The sequence below is a fragment of the Orbilia oligospora genome (genome assembly GCF_000225545.1).
Source record: "Orbilia oligospora ATCC 24927 unplaced genomic scaffold scaffold00078, whole genome shotgun sequence".
Lineage (NCBI taxonomy): Eukaryota > Fungi > Ascomycota > Orbiliomycetes > Orbiliales > Orbiliaceae > Orbilia > Orbilia oligospora.
Window position 1 is genome coordinate 1,277,542 of NW_011645635.1, and position 15,747 is coordinate 1,293,288.

Here is a 15,747-nt window from a genome sequence, read left to right on the forward strand (position 1 = left end):
GCCTCTCTCGGATCGGGGCAGTGGTATCTTATTCTTTCTTCTGATCATCGTTCCCGTCCGTTCCCGGCATCGGCGGTAACGCCGGTCTTCCACCGTATAGCTGCGGTACACTTTCTTGGTTTTGGTGTAGTTCTTGGGCGGTTCCGAGAGGCTTTAGATATCGTTAATACCCATTTCTTCATTCGTTCGTTCGTACGGCTTTGCAAAGACCCGTATTGTTCGTCGAGCAATACTCACATTGTTTCCCTATCTCAATTAAAGCCAATCAGCATGATATCCTCTCCCCGGTATACACATAGTAATATCCATATCAACGAAAGTAAGAAACATACCCTAAACCGATACCTCATATCAATATTCCGTCTCCTACATCATCCGAAAATTTATAAGTGTCAGCAACCTCCTACTACCCTCCGAATATCATATCCCCTTTTAAATCTCCAGTAATAGCAGTGGTAATTTTGTTAAAAACTCAACTTGCATTCACCGTAGGCATGCAGCAGGTTCTGGCATTGGGCGGGCAATTTCTCCTTCAACGGCATTCGGATACATTCTGCGGGCGAGTAGCCGTTTTTGATACAGTCGGATTCACGGAGACATTCGACCACGGCGTTGTCTGGATTCGTATGTGATTTCTGTGTATTAGCGCTTTTCGCATGATGATGATGGCGGTGATTACGATAAAACATACAAAGTTCTTTGCAGGAGGATGGCATTGTCGGAGTGTTTGAACAATCTCGAATCTCGAATCTTGAATCTTGACGAATGGTTGTTTGAGGTTTACTAGAGAGAAAGTGAGCGCCCGAATCCAAGCGAACAATTGATATAACCATCCCAACACAAACGTCAGACCACTCAGACAGAGCTTAGCTTAAACATCCACAGCTTCAAGCTTGAAGCTCCTCTCCTTCACCATCATCACCATCATCACCATCATCACCATCACCAATCACCACCATCCAATTGACCCTCCACAATGCAATCCCTTCAAACCACCGAAACCCTCGCCCTCCAAACCCTTTCCTCCCTCTCCAACCGTCTCTCCCGCATCGAACACGCCCTCGTCGGCACCCCCCTCCTCAACCCTCAGAACATCTCAACCCCTCTCTCCCTCCACGCCGCCAAAATCAACCACCGAGACCACTCCATCCGCGCCCGTCTCTCAGCCCTCGAAGCCGCCCTAACCCGTCTAGCAAACCATTCCAAACCCGTCCACGACCTCTTATCCCTCCACGCCTCCTACCCCGAAATCTTCATCGACATCCTCCCATCCACCCAATCGCCTCCCTCGGGCGGTCTAACAATCGAAGAAAAAGCCAGTATAGTACTATCAGCTGCGCCGCAAGTCCAAGGCGTGACGTCACAATTGGTGTCGTTAAGAGATATTGCGGTCCCCGATGTGGATGTTTCTATAAAACTTATTGAGTTGCAACCTAGGGTTGATAAGTTGGCGGTTATGCAGGAGGTTCAGGGGAGGGAGATGGCGGAATTGAGGAGGAGGAGTTTGAAGGTTTTGGAAAGGTGGTATGAGGTTGGGGTTGAAGGTGTTAACGAGTGTTTTGCAGAATGGGATGAGAGGGTTGGGAAGTGTGATCGGGTGGTTAGGAGGAGGGCCGTGGAGTTGGAGATTAATGGAGCCGGTACTGGGACCGAGAGTGAGAGTGAGAGTGAGAGTGGGAGTGGAAGTGGAAGTGGTAGCGGTAGTAGAAGTGGAAGTGGTACAGGTAGTAGAAATGGAAGTGGAAGCGGTGAGGAGGATGAAGAGGAAGAGGAAGGATGAATCTAGTGTGATAGGGATATTGAGGAGGAGGAAGAAGACGAAGAACAATAACAATACCTATGGGATCTATGGTGACTACTCTGGACGTCATACATCAGACGATACGGAACGATCATAACCTCCAAAGCCTGGCTGTATTACACCAGCTAGCCCTAGAGCATACAATCACCATCGACCATAAATATACACGGCCATCCTACCCATTCATATAGTGGTCCGTTAGACCGCTGGATGTTATTCAGCGTATGGCGACAGACACTACGCCTAACATACGACTCTACAGACCAGCCCAGAATCCTCCTAATAGAACGGCCAGTTCGGCTAAGGAGATCTAGAGATAGAGGGAAAATCATACGGAGGTCATTAACATTTTGCATTATCAATCTTTTCCTCATGTCCAAAAGGAAAAACCCAGGATGTATAATATACAATAGTAAAAATGAAAAAGCCGGACGGTGAAATGCTCGCAAAGAGGGAATACAATTGCAAGGCCGCCAAAGAAGCTTGAAAGGAGTTAAGAAAGGAAGGAAGGAAGGAAGGAAATAGAAGAGAAAAATGAACAATAAGAAAGAAAAACTCCTGCTAAAAAAAGCATTCATGGTTTAAAAGGTTGTTAGTATGAACAATAACAAGAAGAGAAAAAAGAAACGAAAGGCGCAATCGCGGGTGTAGCGATAATACTATGCAACTAACCGTATAACCATATTGAATATGCATGCCGAATATAACTTCACCGTCTAACTTTCCCAAGACCCCATCACCTGTCTTAAATCTAATCCCGAGGTCAGGTTCAGCGCCTTGACCTTGACTCCATCTATCATCTAAAGAGAACCTCTCCACTTTACCCCGCCGCACTGAAGAAAATATTCATCGTCAAACAAATCGCCATAACGACAAATCCATACCCCATCAGCGTCGCCGCACCCCTCCTCAACCATCGTCGAACCTTCACACTCTCCCTCTCAACTCCAGGCGGTAATAACATGCCGTCTTCGTCATCCTCATCGCTCTCATCATCACTCCCATCTCCCACATGATTGATCTTATTCGCGCCCGGTCCCGGTCTTGCAATCCTCCAATAAAATAGTCCGGGAAGGATAAATGAAATCGATGTCGAGCCAGTCGAACCGACGTATGCTAGTACACGTTCTAAGCTGTTTACTGTCATGGCGGTAGCGTAGGTGCTAACGATCAGAACTGTTGTGATTATTGCGAATCGAAGGTCGGACATCGGGTCGTGCGCCAGGCTTACGGTTCTTGCTGATACGGGGAGGGAGCCTCGCGAAGGTCGCCATTTGAGAATGTTGTTGATTGATGCGCGGCATGGGTGGATTTGGAGTGGGTAAGAAAACATGACCAAAATCACGATGGCGGCGCGGCCAATTGTTGAGGCGATTGATTCTTTGTCTATATTCATATATTAGCTAGAGTAAATTAGAAGAAGGTTTGGGCGGATACATACACATAGCAATGATGTTCCCGCCAACAGCATCACCAAATGAGATATATCCGGTGATGGCGACGAGAACGTAAATGCTAGCTGCAACTCCAATGGAAGCGAATACGACTCCAGTAGTTTGCTTCTTCGAATTGTTTTGAATTTCGTTCAAGATCGAAAACATCTGCGATTAACCCCATTTCAGTTAGCGTATGTCCCTATGTAATAATATTGTAAAGGTGTGGATCTTACATTCTGATGGCATGTATATGCAAATACCATGATCGGGAAACTCGAAAAGAATGCCACGGAGCCTGCCCAGTGGACATATCTGACTTCTCCACGCTGGTCAAACGTATCGCCTTTGAGGAAATGTGCTAGGACGATGATAACGAGATATCCAATCGATACCAAAGCAATAAAAGACGTATACTTGAGCGAGTCCAATCGGCGAAGGAAGGATATCGGAATCATGAAAAGCCTATTACCGCCAATAAATCAGCATCATTCTAAACCCTCAAAAACTACCCAGGAATATCAGATCTTACATAAACCCTGTAATCCAAAAGTGACGATCGATAAGATAAGAAACCTCATCAGCGCCTTCCCAAAGCCCTAGCGCAACCTGCGGCATCAAGTCTCCAATGATAATCAAATAACTGATCGCCACACCAAAGCACTTGATCGCAATCGCAGCATCAAATACCACCGCTGCGCCAGGGTATGTAAGCTGACTTAATGTGAAGAAGCTCGCCGTCCCTCGGTCTACGTATCGAGCACATCGGGTTTGAAGGTAGAGACCGAAACCGGCGGCAAGACCGGAGAAAACGATGGTGAATATACCAAGCAGCATTCCCATGTTCGACATCGCAAGGGGCATAGCCAAGACACCGGCGCCGACAACTATACGCATTTTCCAGTCAGTCATACTGTTCTTCCCCCCCCAAAAAAAAAAAAAAAATGTATGCATCTATAGAGGTATCCACATACTGGTATTCAACAGGTTTATTACCGAACTCGCAAACGAAGCTTCGCCCTGATGCGGATTACTCGTCGATTTCCGCCGTCTCATCGGTCTATAATAATGTATACACAAACGTCAGCCTTTCGCCCTCGCGTCATCTCCCAAAAAAAGCTTCGGTCAAGAAGGGGAAAAAAAAGGCTGCAAAGTAAATACCTCCGACTGTTACTCCGGCTCCCCAGCGTACTGCTCACATTCGACGCCCGACTGACGGGCCTAGATCCCACATCGCTACTGTTACTCGGGATGGCAGCATAGTCGGCGGATAACTGTGCCATCATTCCTGATGTCTATGTCGACCTATACAGGCCTCCTTGTTTTCGGGGGTGTGCTTTTTCTGTCGTCCGACACAAGACACGCCCACATACGCCGCCGTTTTGGTCCTTTTGAACGACGGTAGGTGGTCGGTTTACTCCACCCCTCCAGACTAGTTTATTTCTATATCCTCAGTGGATATTTCAACCCTTTCCTATAGATTCGCCTGTAGGCTTTTCTTCCTCCTGAATCCAAAGGGAGGGAGTCTCGTGCGAATGAGTTGTTGTCGGTAAAACGTGGGTTAAGCTTTCCACCGGCGACAAACGGTACTCTCTGTCCTCTGTCCCTGTCTATCTCTCGTCCTGCGCTGGTTTACGGTAATATCGAGAGTTTCCCTTTTGTTGTAAGTTTTTATACCAGATACTTTAAGCAAGCAAGCAAGCAGTTATATGAGAAGATGTCGGATGCTGTCGAAGATATGTCTAGCAAAACGTGGAGAAGAAAACGAGTGTCGAGAAGCTTGGGGTAAGGGATGAGATAGATGCCAGGAAGGTGGCTACGTTTGGCGGAGTTTATTGATATCCCACCCCAGAAAAAAGAGCCAGAACCGGAACCCGAACCAGAATCAAACCAAGACCCAGAACAGAGAACAAGGTTTCCGTTGGGATTGCAATTGGGAATTTGAACCGTAACCCTCTTTTTTTTTTTTTTTTTTTTTTGGAACTTTCAGGGGGCTTCTTTTAAAGATTTTTTTTTTTTTTCGACTGTGTGAGGCGGTAAACCGCAGGAACCTTAACAGCGTGTAACTTGGCGATGTATCTTTTGAATCCGTAAGCTTCGTATATTATACGAGGTGAGTGCAGCAAGCTCCCTTGGTTTGTATCGATATCTTCTAATCGGTTTATCCAATGCCCAGAATAGCTAAAAGATTTAAAATCTCAAGATCTTTAACTAGAAATTTAAAAGAAACCGGAAATTTATTTATTGTCTTCTATCCCCCTTCAGGAACGAGCCGAAAAAAAACGAACGAACAGGCAAAGGGGTAAAAAAAAAAAAAAAAAAAAGTGCAACAAGCCAAGGAAAGAGACGGATGCTTCGAGTGCATAGTTACGTACTACGTATACATAGTAATTACAAGTATGTGACCTATCAAACTAGGCACAGCCAGCGCAGGTTTGGCAATTACAGGGGTAACCGAACTAATTAGCTAACACAAGTTTCGAATTATTCTGGCGCGGCTCGAACAGGGCTGTTGTTACCACAGACAGCTAGGCCCGTTTGTCATACTTGCATGATGCTATCTTATATCTTGACCTTGTTAGGGCATTCGGCTCCGCGGTATGAGCCATGGGGAGGCGCTGCCCTCGGACACAGTTTTATCTTTTTATCTTTTTATCTTTTTTTTTTTCACGGCGTCATCATATTAATCTCCAGGGGATGACATGCGTTAGATCTAGATCTCGGGCCGTGGCCATTACGTTAGTATATGAAGAACAGACTTGATTACTTCCAGTTAACCCTTAGAAATATCACGTTAGCCCAGAGCTGTTTAATCGTTTAGCTTTGTTTTATAAATTGAGTTAGTAAGATTTTAAATATAATTACTACATACCAAATGACCGGCTAGATTCTATCAGTCTCCAACATTCTTCAGAAGATAGGCTCTGTAGGACATTAACCAGCTCTAAGATTGATCTTCCGGTATGTACACTATAATTGTAAGTACTTGAGCATTCATGCCTGGAAATTCTTCTGGAGCACAGGCTTTGCTTCTTGGTTCCTCTAGTTTGTCCTTTGCTTTTGCCGTTTACTGATGACCATGGTTTTTCTGATAAATGTGTTGCAAGCACCTGAAGTTTTGGAGCGGCCCTGGTTTGGCTTCCAGTCACGTGATTGCCTCTCGGGTTTAAAGGAAAATACCCGAGTTTCGTCGGCACTCTAATCCATTGATTCTTCGTCGTGTTAACAGCTGATTCTAACAAGTAGTAAGGTTTGAAGGAGGTCCCGACTTTGCAATCAGGTATTAGGGTTTTACTCAAAAAAATGAACACTATTTTCAAATACCAACTGTTATTTTCGTTCGTGAGGCAAAGAGTGCTGATTCAATCATGCTGAGATAATACCGAAACCGATGGCCTCGATGCCAAAATAAATATCAGGGCCCAAATACTGTATCTCAGTGAATGACGTGGATTAAACGGTGACTCCCTAGTATGATCATAGTCATTGAATGGTTGTAAGGTAACACGAATTTCTTACTCCTAAATTTTATGCCCATAATTTTCCTATATAAATAATAAATAATTACTTCATTTAAAACTTTTCATTTAGCAGCTTGAATATTAGGCATTCTTAATTATGCCACATCGTACGCCCGTTAAATGTTGTACAGGCATGGCAAACCAGGAAAACTATGAGCAAAACCGCATGATAAAGGAGCTACCGTCAAGGGCGCAAGCTGCCGGATGGATGATGCGCTTCCGAGAAACCGGCAATTTTGAAGTTTCTTGAAGTTTCTGCACCATTACAGTAGAGTAGGGTGTGCTTCATTGCCACCCTTACACCTCTAACTATCCAGAACCGCCATCTTGGCGTTAAGCATCTCTGACATCTTTCCAGTAATCTTGAGCGCACGTGGGGCATCGAGCTTTGGCATGAAAAGCTCAACCAACTATAAACGAAACGACGATATTAATAAGTTTCCACCGTAAAGAATTATCCCAGTTACCCGCGATAGTTGTAGGCCTCTCACCTGAATCCTATTCGCCTTCGAGAACTCATTCCCTTTCTTAAACAACTTATCAACTTCCTCCCTCGTCCTAACAACATAATTCGCATACTCCTTCGCCCCGAACGCTTCTAAAAACTTTGTATATTTCCAAGGCTGAATATCATTATACCCCGCATTTTCTCCATGAATCATTCGCTCAATAGTATACCCCTCATTATTGATAATCACAATAATAGGTTTAAGCCCCTGACGAATCATAGTCGAAACTTCATTACCAGTTAACTGAAAGGAACCATCACCAACGAAAAGAATGACTCTGCGAGGGAAATGAGATTGACTCTCCTTAACCGCTAATGCAGCACCCTGACAAGCACCCACGGAATATCCAATTGAACCCCAGAGGACCTGAGAGATGGCTGTGACGCCTTTGGGAAAGCGGGTTTCAATGATGCCAAAATTTGCCGTGCCTCTGTGATCCATATTAATTAGCAAATTCTTTTCTGTTACCAAAAACCCATATTTTTGGCATACGTCTCTGTGACAACTACATCGTTTTCTTCCAACCAGTTCCCGATATGCGGCCAAAACCATGAATGTGTGATCTCACGAGTCTCTATTTTTTCCATATCTTCATTTTTAAGCTCTGGAAGATCTGATTTAGCGCCCTCTGTATGACGGATTCTGTGGAAATCCAATAAGCTCAGGAGCTTCTGAAGAACAGACTTCATATTAATATGCGGGTATGTGGCATAGCCAATCTTGATCCTTTGTAAGCAAATATCCACCAGCTTTGGAGCCGGGAAACTACCTTAGTGTAATCAGAATGAAGTTCAATCGTATGCTTCGTGCTAGTATGATATGTGAATCCGCCGCTGTTAAAGTCGCTTTTCAATGCGCCAATGGAAATAATGAGATCCGCGGATTCAACGGCTTCTTTAACATCCGATCTGGAAACCGAACCGACGTAAACTCCCCCAAAGCGAGAATTGGTCTCGTCAATGTCACCTTTTGACTACATATCATCATTAGCCTACTACCACATGAATCATTGAGTTAATCGGGGAACATACCATTGGCGTAACAAAAGCAGGTAGCTGAGATTTATCAATCAAGTCATGAACTTCTTCAACAACACGATGTCGGATAGCGCAGGCGTCTATCAAAATAATAGCATTGTTGGCTCCGTATATCATCTGAGTAATGTTTTCGATGACATCGCTTTCAATTTTCGGGTCATTTGGGTGCAAAGATATATCGATCGGGGTATCTAACCCTTTAGTAGATACCTTTCGGAGGACCATATCCGTTGGTAGAGCTACGTATTACAGTATTAGTGACTTAAAATAGTTTCTTTTATCTCAGTAGTGATTTTATACCGATGTAAACCGGGTGGGCTGTGACACAACACGCTGGAAATTGGAATTATCGTTAACTCAGGCACTGCCGTTGAAATCCACGCTTATATCTACCCTTTAAAGCACGATCAATATCCCTCGTAGCGATAGTAGGATCATTTAGATTGACCACAATCTGCGAGATATTCCTCGACATATTCGCAAACACTGAAAAGTCGCCATTTCCAAGGGTATGATGCAGAATTGCTCCCATCTTTTGAGACAAAGTAGATGGAGTACCGACGATGTGGACGACCGGGACATGTTCGCTATATGAACCGGCGACCTGGAAGGATTAGCATGCATCGGTTGACATAGAAGTGGACGGTTTTGATAGTCTTACCGCAGCAAGGGCTGATAGTTCACCGACACCAAAGGTAGTAATTAAAGCGGATATTCCCTTAATTCGGGCGTATCCATCGGCCGCATAACCGGCATTGAGCTCATTGCAATTCCCGACCCAGCTATCAGAATCCGAATCCAACGATCAGCAACCATAAAATAACATTGTAAGGGGGAAATTTCGAGAAAGTATACTAACTTGAGCCCTGCATCGGCAAGGTTATCCAATGCGACAAGATTGTAGTCGCCTGGAACTCCATGAACCGATCGGATGCCGAGCTGATGCAGACGCTTGAAGAGATAAAGAACAATCGTAGTTTCGTCTGCCATTTCTTGCGCCATTGATGCTAAGTTTTCTTGGTACCACCGAGGTGGGCGTCGAAGAGACAATGTAGAAAAGGCTAGTCAAAATGAACTGACCTAAGTGAACTTGAATGAGTATCTATGTAGAACTATGGACTGAAAGTAAGGATCGATGATTATTTTATATCCGTGAAGTAGCAATGAAGGAAAAGGCCAGGTTATGAGATAGGCACCTGTGTCTACACAAATGAATTCACCATTCTCAATTGATGTATGCAGGCATTACGGCACTGCAACTTGCAGTTCCAAAACTCCGCCCCTATCAAACCCGGCCTACTAGCCTTCACTTAGTGGATAGGTAGTGATCCTTAACATTCCAATTAATTTTTTTTGCTAATGTCATGACATTGGTTATATTCGGAACTTTGTAGAAATGGTGCCGCAGATATCCATCCACCTACTAGCCTGATGCAGTCATCCAGACGGGTCGTTTTATGCAACCGGGCTTGTAGCCATTCTTGTAAGTGGGCTGAATTAATTGGATAACTTAGCTTTCTAACTACTTATCAAGTTCTTTATTTGAATCAACTCATCATCCTATGCAGTATTGATATTGTTCTTTTTATATTCGTTGGTATCAGACTTAATTTTCCTCTCTTCACTCCCTTCCATTGTTGAACGTTTCCTGAGATTCTGGTGTCCAGTCTCCATACAGTTACCTGTATCCAGCTGTTTTCTTCAGTAGTGTATTTTCATAAACTGCTGCTCCTTCGTAGCGTAGATTCTCCAACGCGAGCTCGAGGCTATGTGTTGAGGTGTGTCGTCGTGTTTTACTTCCTGGGATGTTTCACTTCCCATCCACCACGTGTAGTAACGAAACCCACCGGCCTCCGAATCACACCACCAACGCGAATCAATATGGTATATGGCGTTATCACGAATATTTTCACAGCATACGAACGAAAGTTTCTGAGAGTTTATGGATGCCGCTAAGAAGTCTCGCTCGGTAAACCCCGGCCCTGCTACCGAAGATTGATCTCCCGACATTACACGAATGCACTTCGATCCACGCATATACATTTGCTAAGCTTCTACGTAACGTTACTCGACCTCATCATCTATTCTTCACTCCTTAGCTACTTAAGTAGTTATATACTTGATTATCAGGCTTCCCGATGCATGTGATAACCTATCATGAATTCCGTTCGCCGTGCTCAAGTCCAGTCCATATACCCTTTACCGTTTATTGCAAATTAACCACTCAACGATTCAGAAAAAGAAATTAGCTAATTGAATAATTTGATTCAGGGTATAGCAGACTCATGTGTGAGTATTGATTCAATGATGATGAGAAGTTTTCATGCTGTTGCAATGCGATAACCCCACTTTCATGAATGCTTACCAAGCATGAAATGGTCGTATTTGATCAATTTAAAGCCTCTATAGTTTCTTTACATGACTGCTTTAAGCCAAAGTTCTATTCCGAAGGCCTCTGTGATATAGAAGTGGTGTGACAACTTTCGATCTAAAGGCTGCAAGCATCCACTAGACGCCAACAACTCGACTTTCTATTTCTCGTCATCAAATGCGAATTGTACTTACAGCTGATATCTGTAGGATGGATGCGCCAGACCATTGCCGCCAACTGCCGTTTCGAAGCTAGATAAATACTAGCTTTACTACGAAGGAACTTGAATTCTGGTCTTTGGACTTTTGTTTTCACAGGTCAGTACACTTCTTGTCCTATGCTCCCGATCCACAGTTCATATCGACGAGAGGACAAACAAGATGAACAGCACGGAATATTTGAAGCTCAAGTTCGTTCGTAACTTTAGGACGCTAGCCCGCGAAGATGTCGCATTGGTTGGCGGCAAAAACTCCTCTCTTGGAGAGATGATTGGTGCTCTCACTGCTGAGGGTATCGTCGTTCCGCCTGGTTTCGCTACAACTGTCGACTGCTACTGGAACTATGTCGACTCCAACAATATTAGACAAAAGATGAATACGCTCATCTCAGAATGGCAATCCGGAAAAGCAACACTCGCAGAAACTGGACAGGCTTGCCGAAATTTATTTCTTCGTGGAGACTGGCCTGCAGATGCAGCTACGGCGATCATCAGCTCGTACAAGGAGCTCTCCACCAAGGCTGAAGTAGAGAATCTCAGCGTTGCCGTACGATCCAGCGCTACGGCAGAAGATCTTCCAGGTGCTAGTTTTGCTGGACAACAAGACACTTTTCTCAACATTTCTGGGGTTGATGCTCTTCTCAATGCATGTCGTCGCTGCTATGCCTCACTTTTTACTGACAGAGCTATTAGCTACCGCCAAACGACAGGCTTCGACCACATAAAGGTTGCCTTGTCCATCGGCATCCAAAGCATGGTCCGATCTGATATTGGCGGCTCCGGAGTGATGTTCTCTATTGACACGGAAAGTGGATTTGACAAAGTTGTTTTGATCAATGCTGCCTGGGGTCTCGGTGAGAATGTCGTTCAAGGTGCAGTCAATCCGGACGAGTACCAGGTCTTCAAGCCACTTTTAGCCGATACAATGACCGTTCCGATTATTCAAAAGAAGCTAGGCGAGAAGGAAGTCAAGGTAATCTACGGCGACGAGAAGATGCCAACTCGCAACGTTGCAACGTCCAAGGCAGAGCGGGCAGCATTCGTTCTGGATGATCAAGAGATTCTTCAACTTGCTCGTTGGGCTTGCATCATTGAGAAGCATTACAAGTGCCCCATGGACATCGAGTGGGCAAAGGACGGTACCACGGCAGATTTATACATCGTCCAGGCTCGTCCCGAAACCATACAGTCTCGCCGGACTGCCGGTATCTTCAAGACTTTCAAGGTCGGCAAGCATGGAAAAGCCCTTGCGACTGGTCTCTCCATCGGCGCTGCTGCAGTCTCCGGCCGCCTTTGTCTCATTGAGAGCGCCAAGGATATCGTCAAGTTCGTGGATGGCTCTATCTTGGTTACCGAAGCGACAGATCCTGATTGGGTTCCAATCATGAAGAGAGCTGCAGCCATCATCACTGATCATGGCGGTCGTACTTCCCATGCTGCCATCGTCAGCCGAGAGCTGGGTGTTCCAGCAGTTGTTGGTACTGGCACTGCCACCTTTGTGCTTCACACTGGTCAAGATGTCACCGTCTCATGCGCTGAAGGGGACATTGGATTTGTCTACGAGGGCACATCCGAAATCGCAACCAAAACGGTAGACGTAACACACCTCCCACCAACCAAGACCCATGTCATGCTCAACCTTGCCAATCCAGCATCTGCTTTCCGATGGTGGCAACTCCCAGCCGATGGTATTGGTCTCGCACGCATGGAATTCGTCGTTACCAATGCCATCCAGGTCCACCCAATGGCCCTCGTCCGCTTCGATGAGATCAAGGACCAAGCTACCAAAGATAAGATTGCCAGACTCACAGCTGGATACTCCCACAAGCCAGACTACTTCGTCGACAGGCTGTCCCGCGGTCTTGCTACCCTCTGTGCCGCGGTGTATCCCAAGCCAACCATCATCCGCATGAGCGACTTCAAGACAAACGAATATGCTGGTCTCATTGGCGGCGCCGAATTCGAGCCAAAAGAGGAGAATCCAATGATTGGCTTCCGTGGTGCTTCTAGATACTACTCGCCACTATACAAGGACGGCTTTAATCTTGAGTGCAAGGCCATTATGCGCTTGCGTGAGGACATAGGATTCGACAACGCCATTGTAATGATCCCATTCTGCAGGACGATCAACGAAGCAAAAAAAGTTCTTCACGTCATGGGCGAGAACGGTCTCTTTCGCGGCGAAGGGAACGGACTGCAAGTATACGTCATGTGCGAGATCCCATCCAATGTCATTCTAGCCAAGGAGTTCACTCAGCACTTTGATGGATTCTCGATTGGCTCCAATGACTTGACCCAGCTGACTCTCGGCGTCGATCGTGACTCTTGCGAGCTGGCAGATCTCTTCGATGAGCAGGATGAGGCTGTCAAGTGGATGATCTCCAGGGTCATTACTGAGGCACGTAAGGCTGGGCGAAAGATAGGACTTTGTGGACAGGCACCGAGCGATCATCCTGAGTTCGCAGCTTTCCTAGTCGATGCGGGTATTAATTCGATATCTGTGAGTCCAGACAGTTTTGTGGAAGTGAAAAAGCATGTTTTGGCTGCTGAGCGGGTAAAGATTTAATGCCATGTCGGCAATTTGAATAAAACAACCGTGGCGGTGATGAATATCCGTCATTTCGTCTCCGAGACTGCGTATATTGACACATTACGTCTTATCTAATGCTGTAGCTTGAAAGTCTGTATCTATTAACTTCCTAATTTATAAAAGTGTTTCAACGTTTTAATTATTTTTTTTTTAGTATCAAAAATGTCCTATGCATATGGAGCTCTATCAAATAGCTTTAATCCTTGCGTTAAGAGCCGTGCGCTCAATATTTTCCGTAGGGAATAAAGGGAAGACTTGATATATAAAGACTTAGAACTGCAGAATATGCTATTTAGTAAGGCTTATAGCTTAGCTATAACTAGTGGCAGGCACTGCTATGTTACTTGTAATTGTGAGAGCAGGTGCCGCCAAAAGAGGAGGTTGGGGGGTCTTTAAGAATGGAGGTAGGTACTGCCGTGAACTACATCTTCTACTCTGGAAGAACATCCAACACTGTGTTTATAAGTACTTAAGTACGTCCTGAAGTATTCATGCCTGGAAATTTTTCCGGGGCCACGGTTGTCTTTTTAACTTTTCCATTTACGGAAGACCCTTGTTTTTCCGATGAATGTTTAATAATTACCGATCGATAATAATAATCCAACATCATTTTAATACATTAACAATTTCATCCCGCTTCGAGCGCCTTTCATTCGATATCCACTTACTTCTTACGCAGTATCTTGAACAGTTCTTCTTCTGCTTCTTTCCCGCATTCGTCTTTTCTTCTATTTTATTTGTATTTCTGATCCCTTTTTCCTCCTTTCCCCTCCCCGCATTGTCCAATTCCCACCGAGAGAAGAAAGAAAAAAGCGAAGGGAAGTTGAGAGTGAAAGCGAGAATGAATTGAAAAAGTAAATCGAAAGAGTGGGTTGAAAAGGCGAATCGAAAGAGTGAATCGAAAGAGTGAATTGAAAGAGTGAATTGAAAGAGTGAGAGTGTGACAGAGAAAGACTGTCTATGTGAATAGCTGGAATCTTCAAGTACCAGTTCAACTTGGACTATCTGATTCAACCCAGTATCATCGCGTTTCCGTTCGATCAATTTTCTCTTGCTTGCTGCTTGAAATACTTATATGTAGTATTTTAGAAACAATAATACGCGTGGTTGATAAAGAAATCAATTGAAGGTTATCTCAAATTATAAGAGGATCAATGCATCTTATAAAATATGGGCCCTGGTAAAAATGCGATCAGATAAGGAAAAAGGTGAAGAAAACGCACCAGCTATAAGTTCGCTTATTGACTAACCAAGTTTATCCCAGACTAAGACGATTAAGGTTACTTTGCGAATGAGGTTCTGAATTAAACACATGATAATCTGCTGATACTTATATAACCCCACAGTAGACGGCTAACGCTCGTTGAAAGTTATGGAATATGCATGCTAGATAACTTGGAGGAGCTAATATCCGAAATCTGGAGGTTGATGCGAAACTTTTAAGTTGGGATGGTAAAGATGGTTGTATTCCCTTGAGGCTTGTAAATTATCAATGTTTTGGGAAGATGTCTTAGCTTTGCGGTAAGTCTCATCTTACCCTGGTCTGGAGGCAAGACGGGTGCGAGTTCAATCTTACGCTATGTTTATGGCTTGAAATTCAAGCTACTAAGTATCCACAAAGACGGAGTTTGCCATGTTTTCATCCGCATCTGCTTGCATTTTCTATGCCGAAAAATGCGCAATTGATTATCGTAACGAAGTACTCGCTCTTAAAATCCAAGATGGAATTTTGTCAGATCTGGAGTAAGACATTGTGTCACTTTTATGGTTGTATACTCAATAACCAGCAGGTTGGGGGAGCGTCACGTGAAGATGGATGAAGGAAGGAAGGAAGGAAGGAAGGAAGGATACGTTACTTTCTAACTGACGAAGAACGCTGTCTGGGCCCTGTTGTCCTTTAAGTGCGAGAAGATAACCCGGATTTATATATATATATAGGTATATAAAATGTAACAGTCAAATATAAAGGATTTTATTATCTATAATGAATGTACTTTATAGCTATTTAGAAGGCCTTGTCTTAAGAGTGTCCTGCGGGAAGCTATATCTTATAATAAGTGCGCGTAAGGTACACGTACACGTACAGAACTTAAATAAGCTATATTAATAGTATTAATATAAAATATTTGTATCTTGTTACAAAAATGTTTTCCGAAGTTTAAGAATTCCAAACTCCGTATAAATTTGTTTATCTTCCACCTATAATAGGGAAACAGAAAGCTTATTGACCTATTAGATCTATAGACGGGAATCTAATCAGAATGCACC

At 44.3% G+C, this 15,747-nt stretch overlaps 5 protein-coding genes across 5 annotated transcripts; 2 read left to right on the plus strand and 3 right to left on the minus strand.

Moving 5' to 3' along the window:
• Positions 1–28: 28 nt before the first annotated feature.
• On the minus strand, positions 29–552 carry AOL_s00078g385 (uncharacterized protein; the record flags this gene model as incomplete). The annotated part of the gene is made up of 4 exons (XM_011123648.1): positions 29–151; positions 238–246; positions 333–366; positions 488–552. 4 exons carry the CDS (start codon positions 550–552, stop codon positions 29–31), a joined length of 231 nt encoding a protein of 76 aa, XP_011121950.1.
• A 424-nt stretch (positions 553–976) lies between these two features.
• AOL_s00078g386 (uncharacterized protein) lies at positions 977–1,780 on the plus strand (the record flags this gene model as incomplete). Its single annotated transcript, XM_011123649.1, has 1 exon — positions 977–1,780. The coding sequence occupies one exon, from the start codon at positions 977–979 to the stop codon at positions 1,778–1,780; it is 804 nt and encodes a 267-aa protein (XP_011121951.1).
• An 841-nt stretch (positions 1,781–2,621) lies between these two features.
• Positions 2,622–4,520, minus strand: AOL_s00078g387 (uncharacterized protein; the record flags this gene model as incomplete). Its single annotated transcript, XM_011123650.1, has 6 exons — positions 2,622–3,187; positions 3,243–3,402; positions 3,471–3,699; positions 3,767–4,121; positions 4,209–4,294; positions 4,396–4,520. 6 exons carry the CDS (start codon positions 4,518–4,520, stop codon positions 2,622–2,624), a joined length of 1,521 nt encoding a protein of 506 aa, XP_011121952.1.
• A 2,540-nt stretch (positions 4,521–7,060) lies between these two features.
• On the minus strand, positions 7,061–9,303 carry AOL_s00078g388 (uncharacterized protein; the record flags this gene model as incomplete). Its single annotated transcript, XM_011123651.1, has 9 exons — positions 7,061–7,165; positions 7,247–7,694; positions 7,757–7,935; positions 8,034–8,237; positions 8,296–8,540; positions 8,602–8,634; positions 8,695–8,905; positions 8,963–9,083; positions 9,161–9,303. 9 exons carry the CDS (start codon positions 9,301–9,303, stop codon positions 7,061–7,063), a joined length of 1,689 nt encoding a protein of 562 aa, XP_011121953.1.
• Positions 9,304–11,052: 1,749 nt separating this feature from the next.
• On the plus strand, positions 11,053–13,455 carry AOL_s00078g389 (uncharacterized protein; the record flags this gene model as incomplete). Its single annotated transcript, XM_011123652.1, has 1 exon — positions 11,053–13,455. The coding sequence occupies one exon, from the start codon at positions 11,053–11,055 to the stop codon at positions 13,453–13,455; it is 2,403 nt and encodes an 800-aa protein (XP_011121954.1).
• Positions 13,456–15,747: the final 2,292 nt, after the last annotated feature.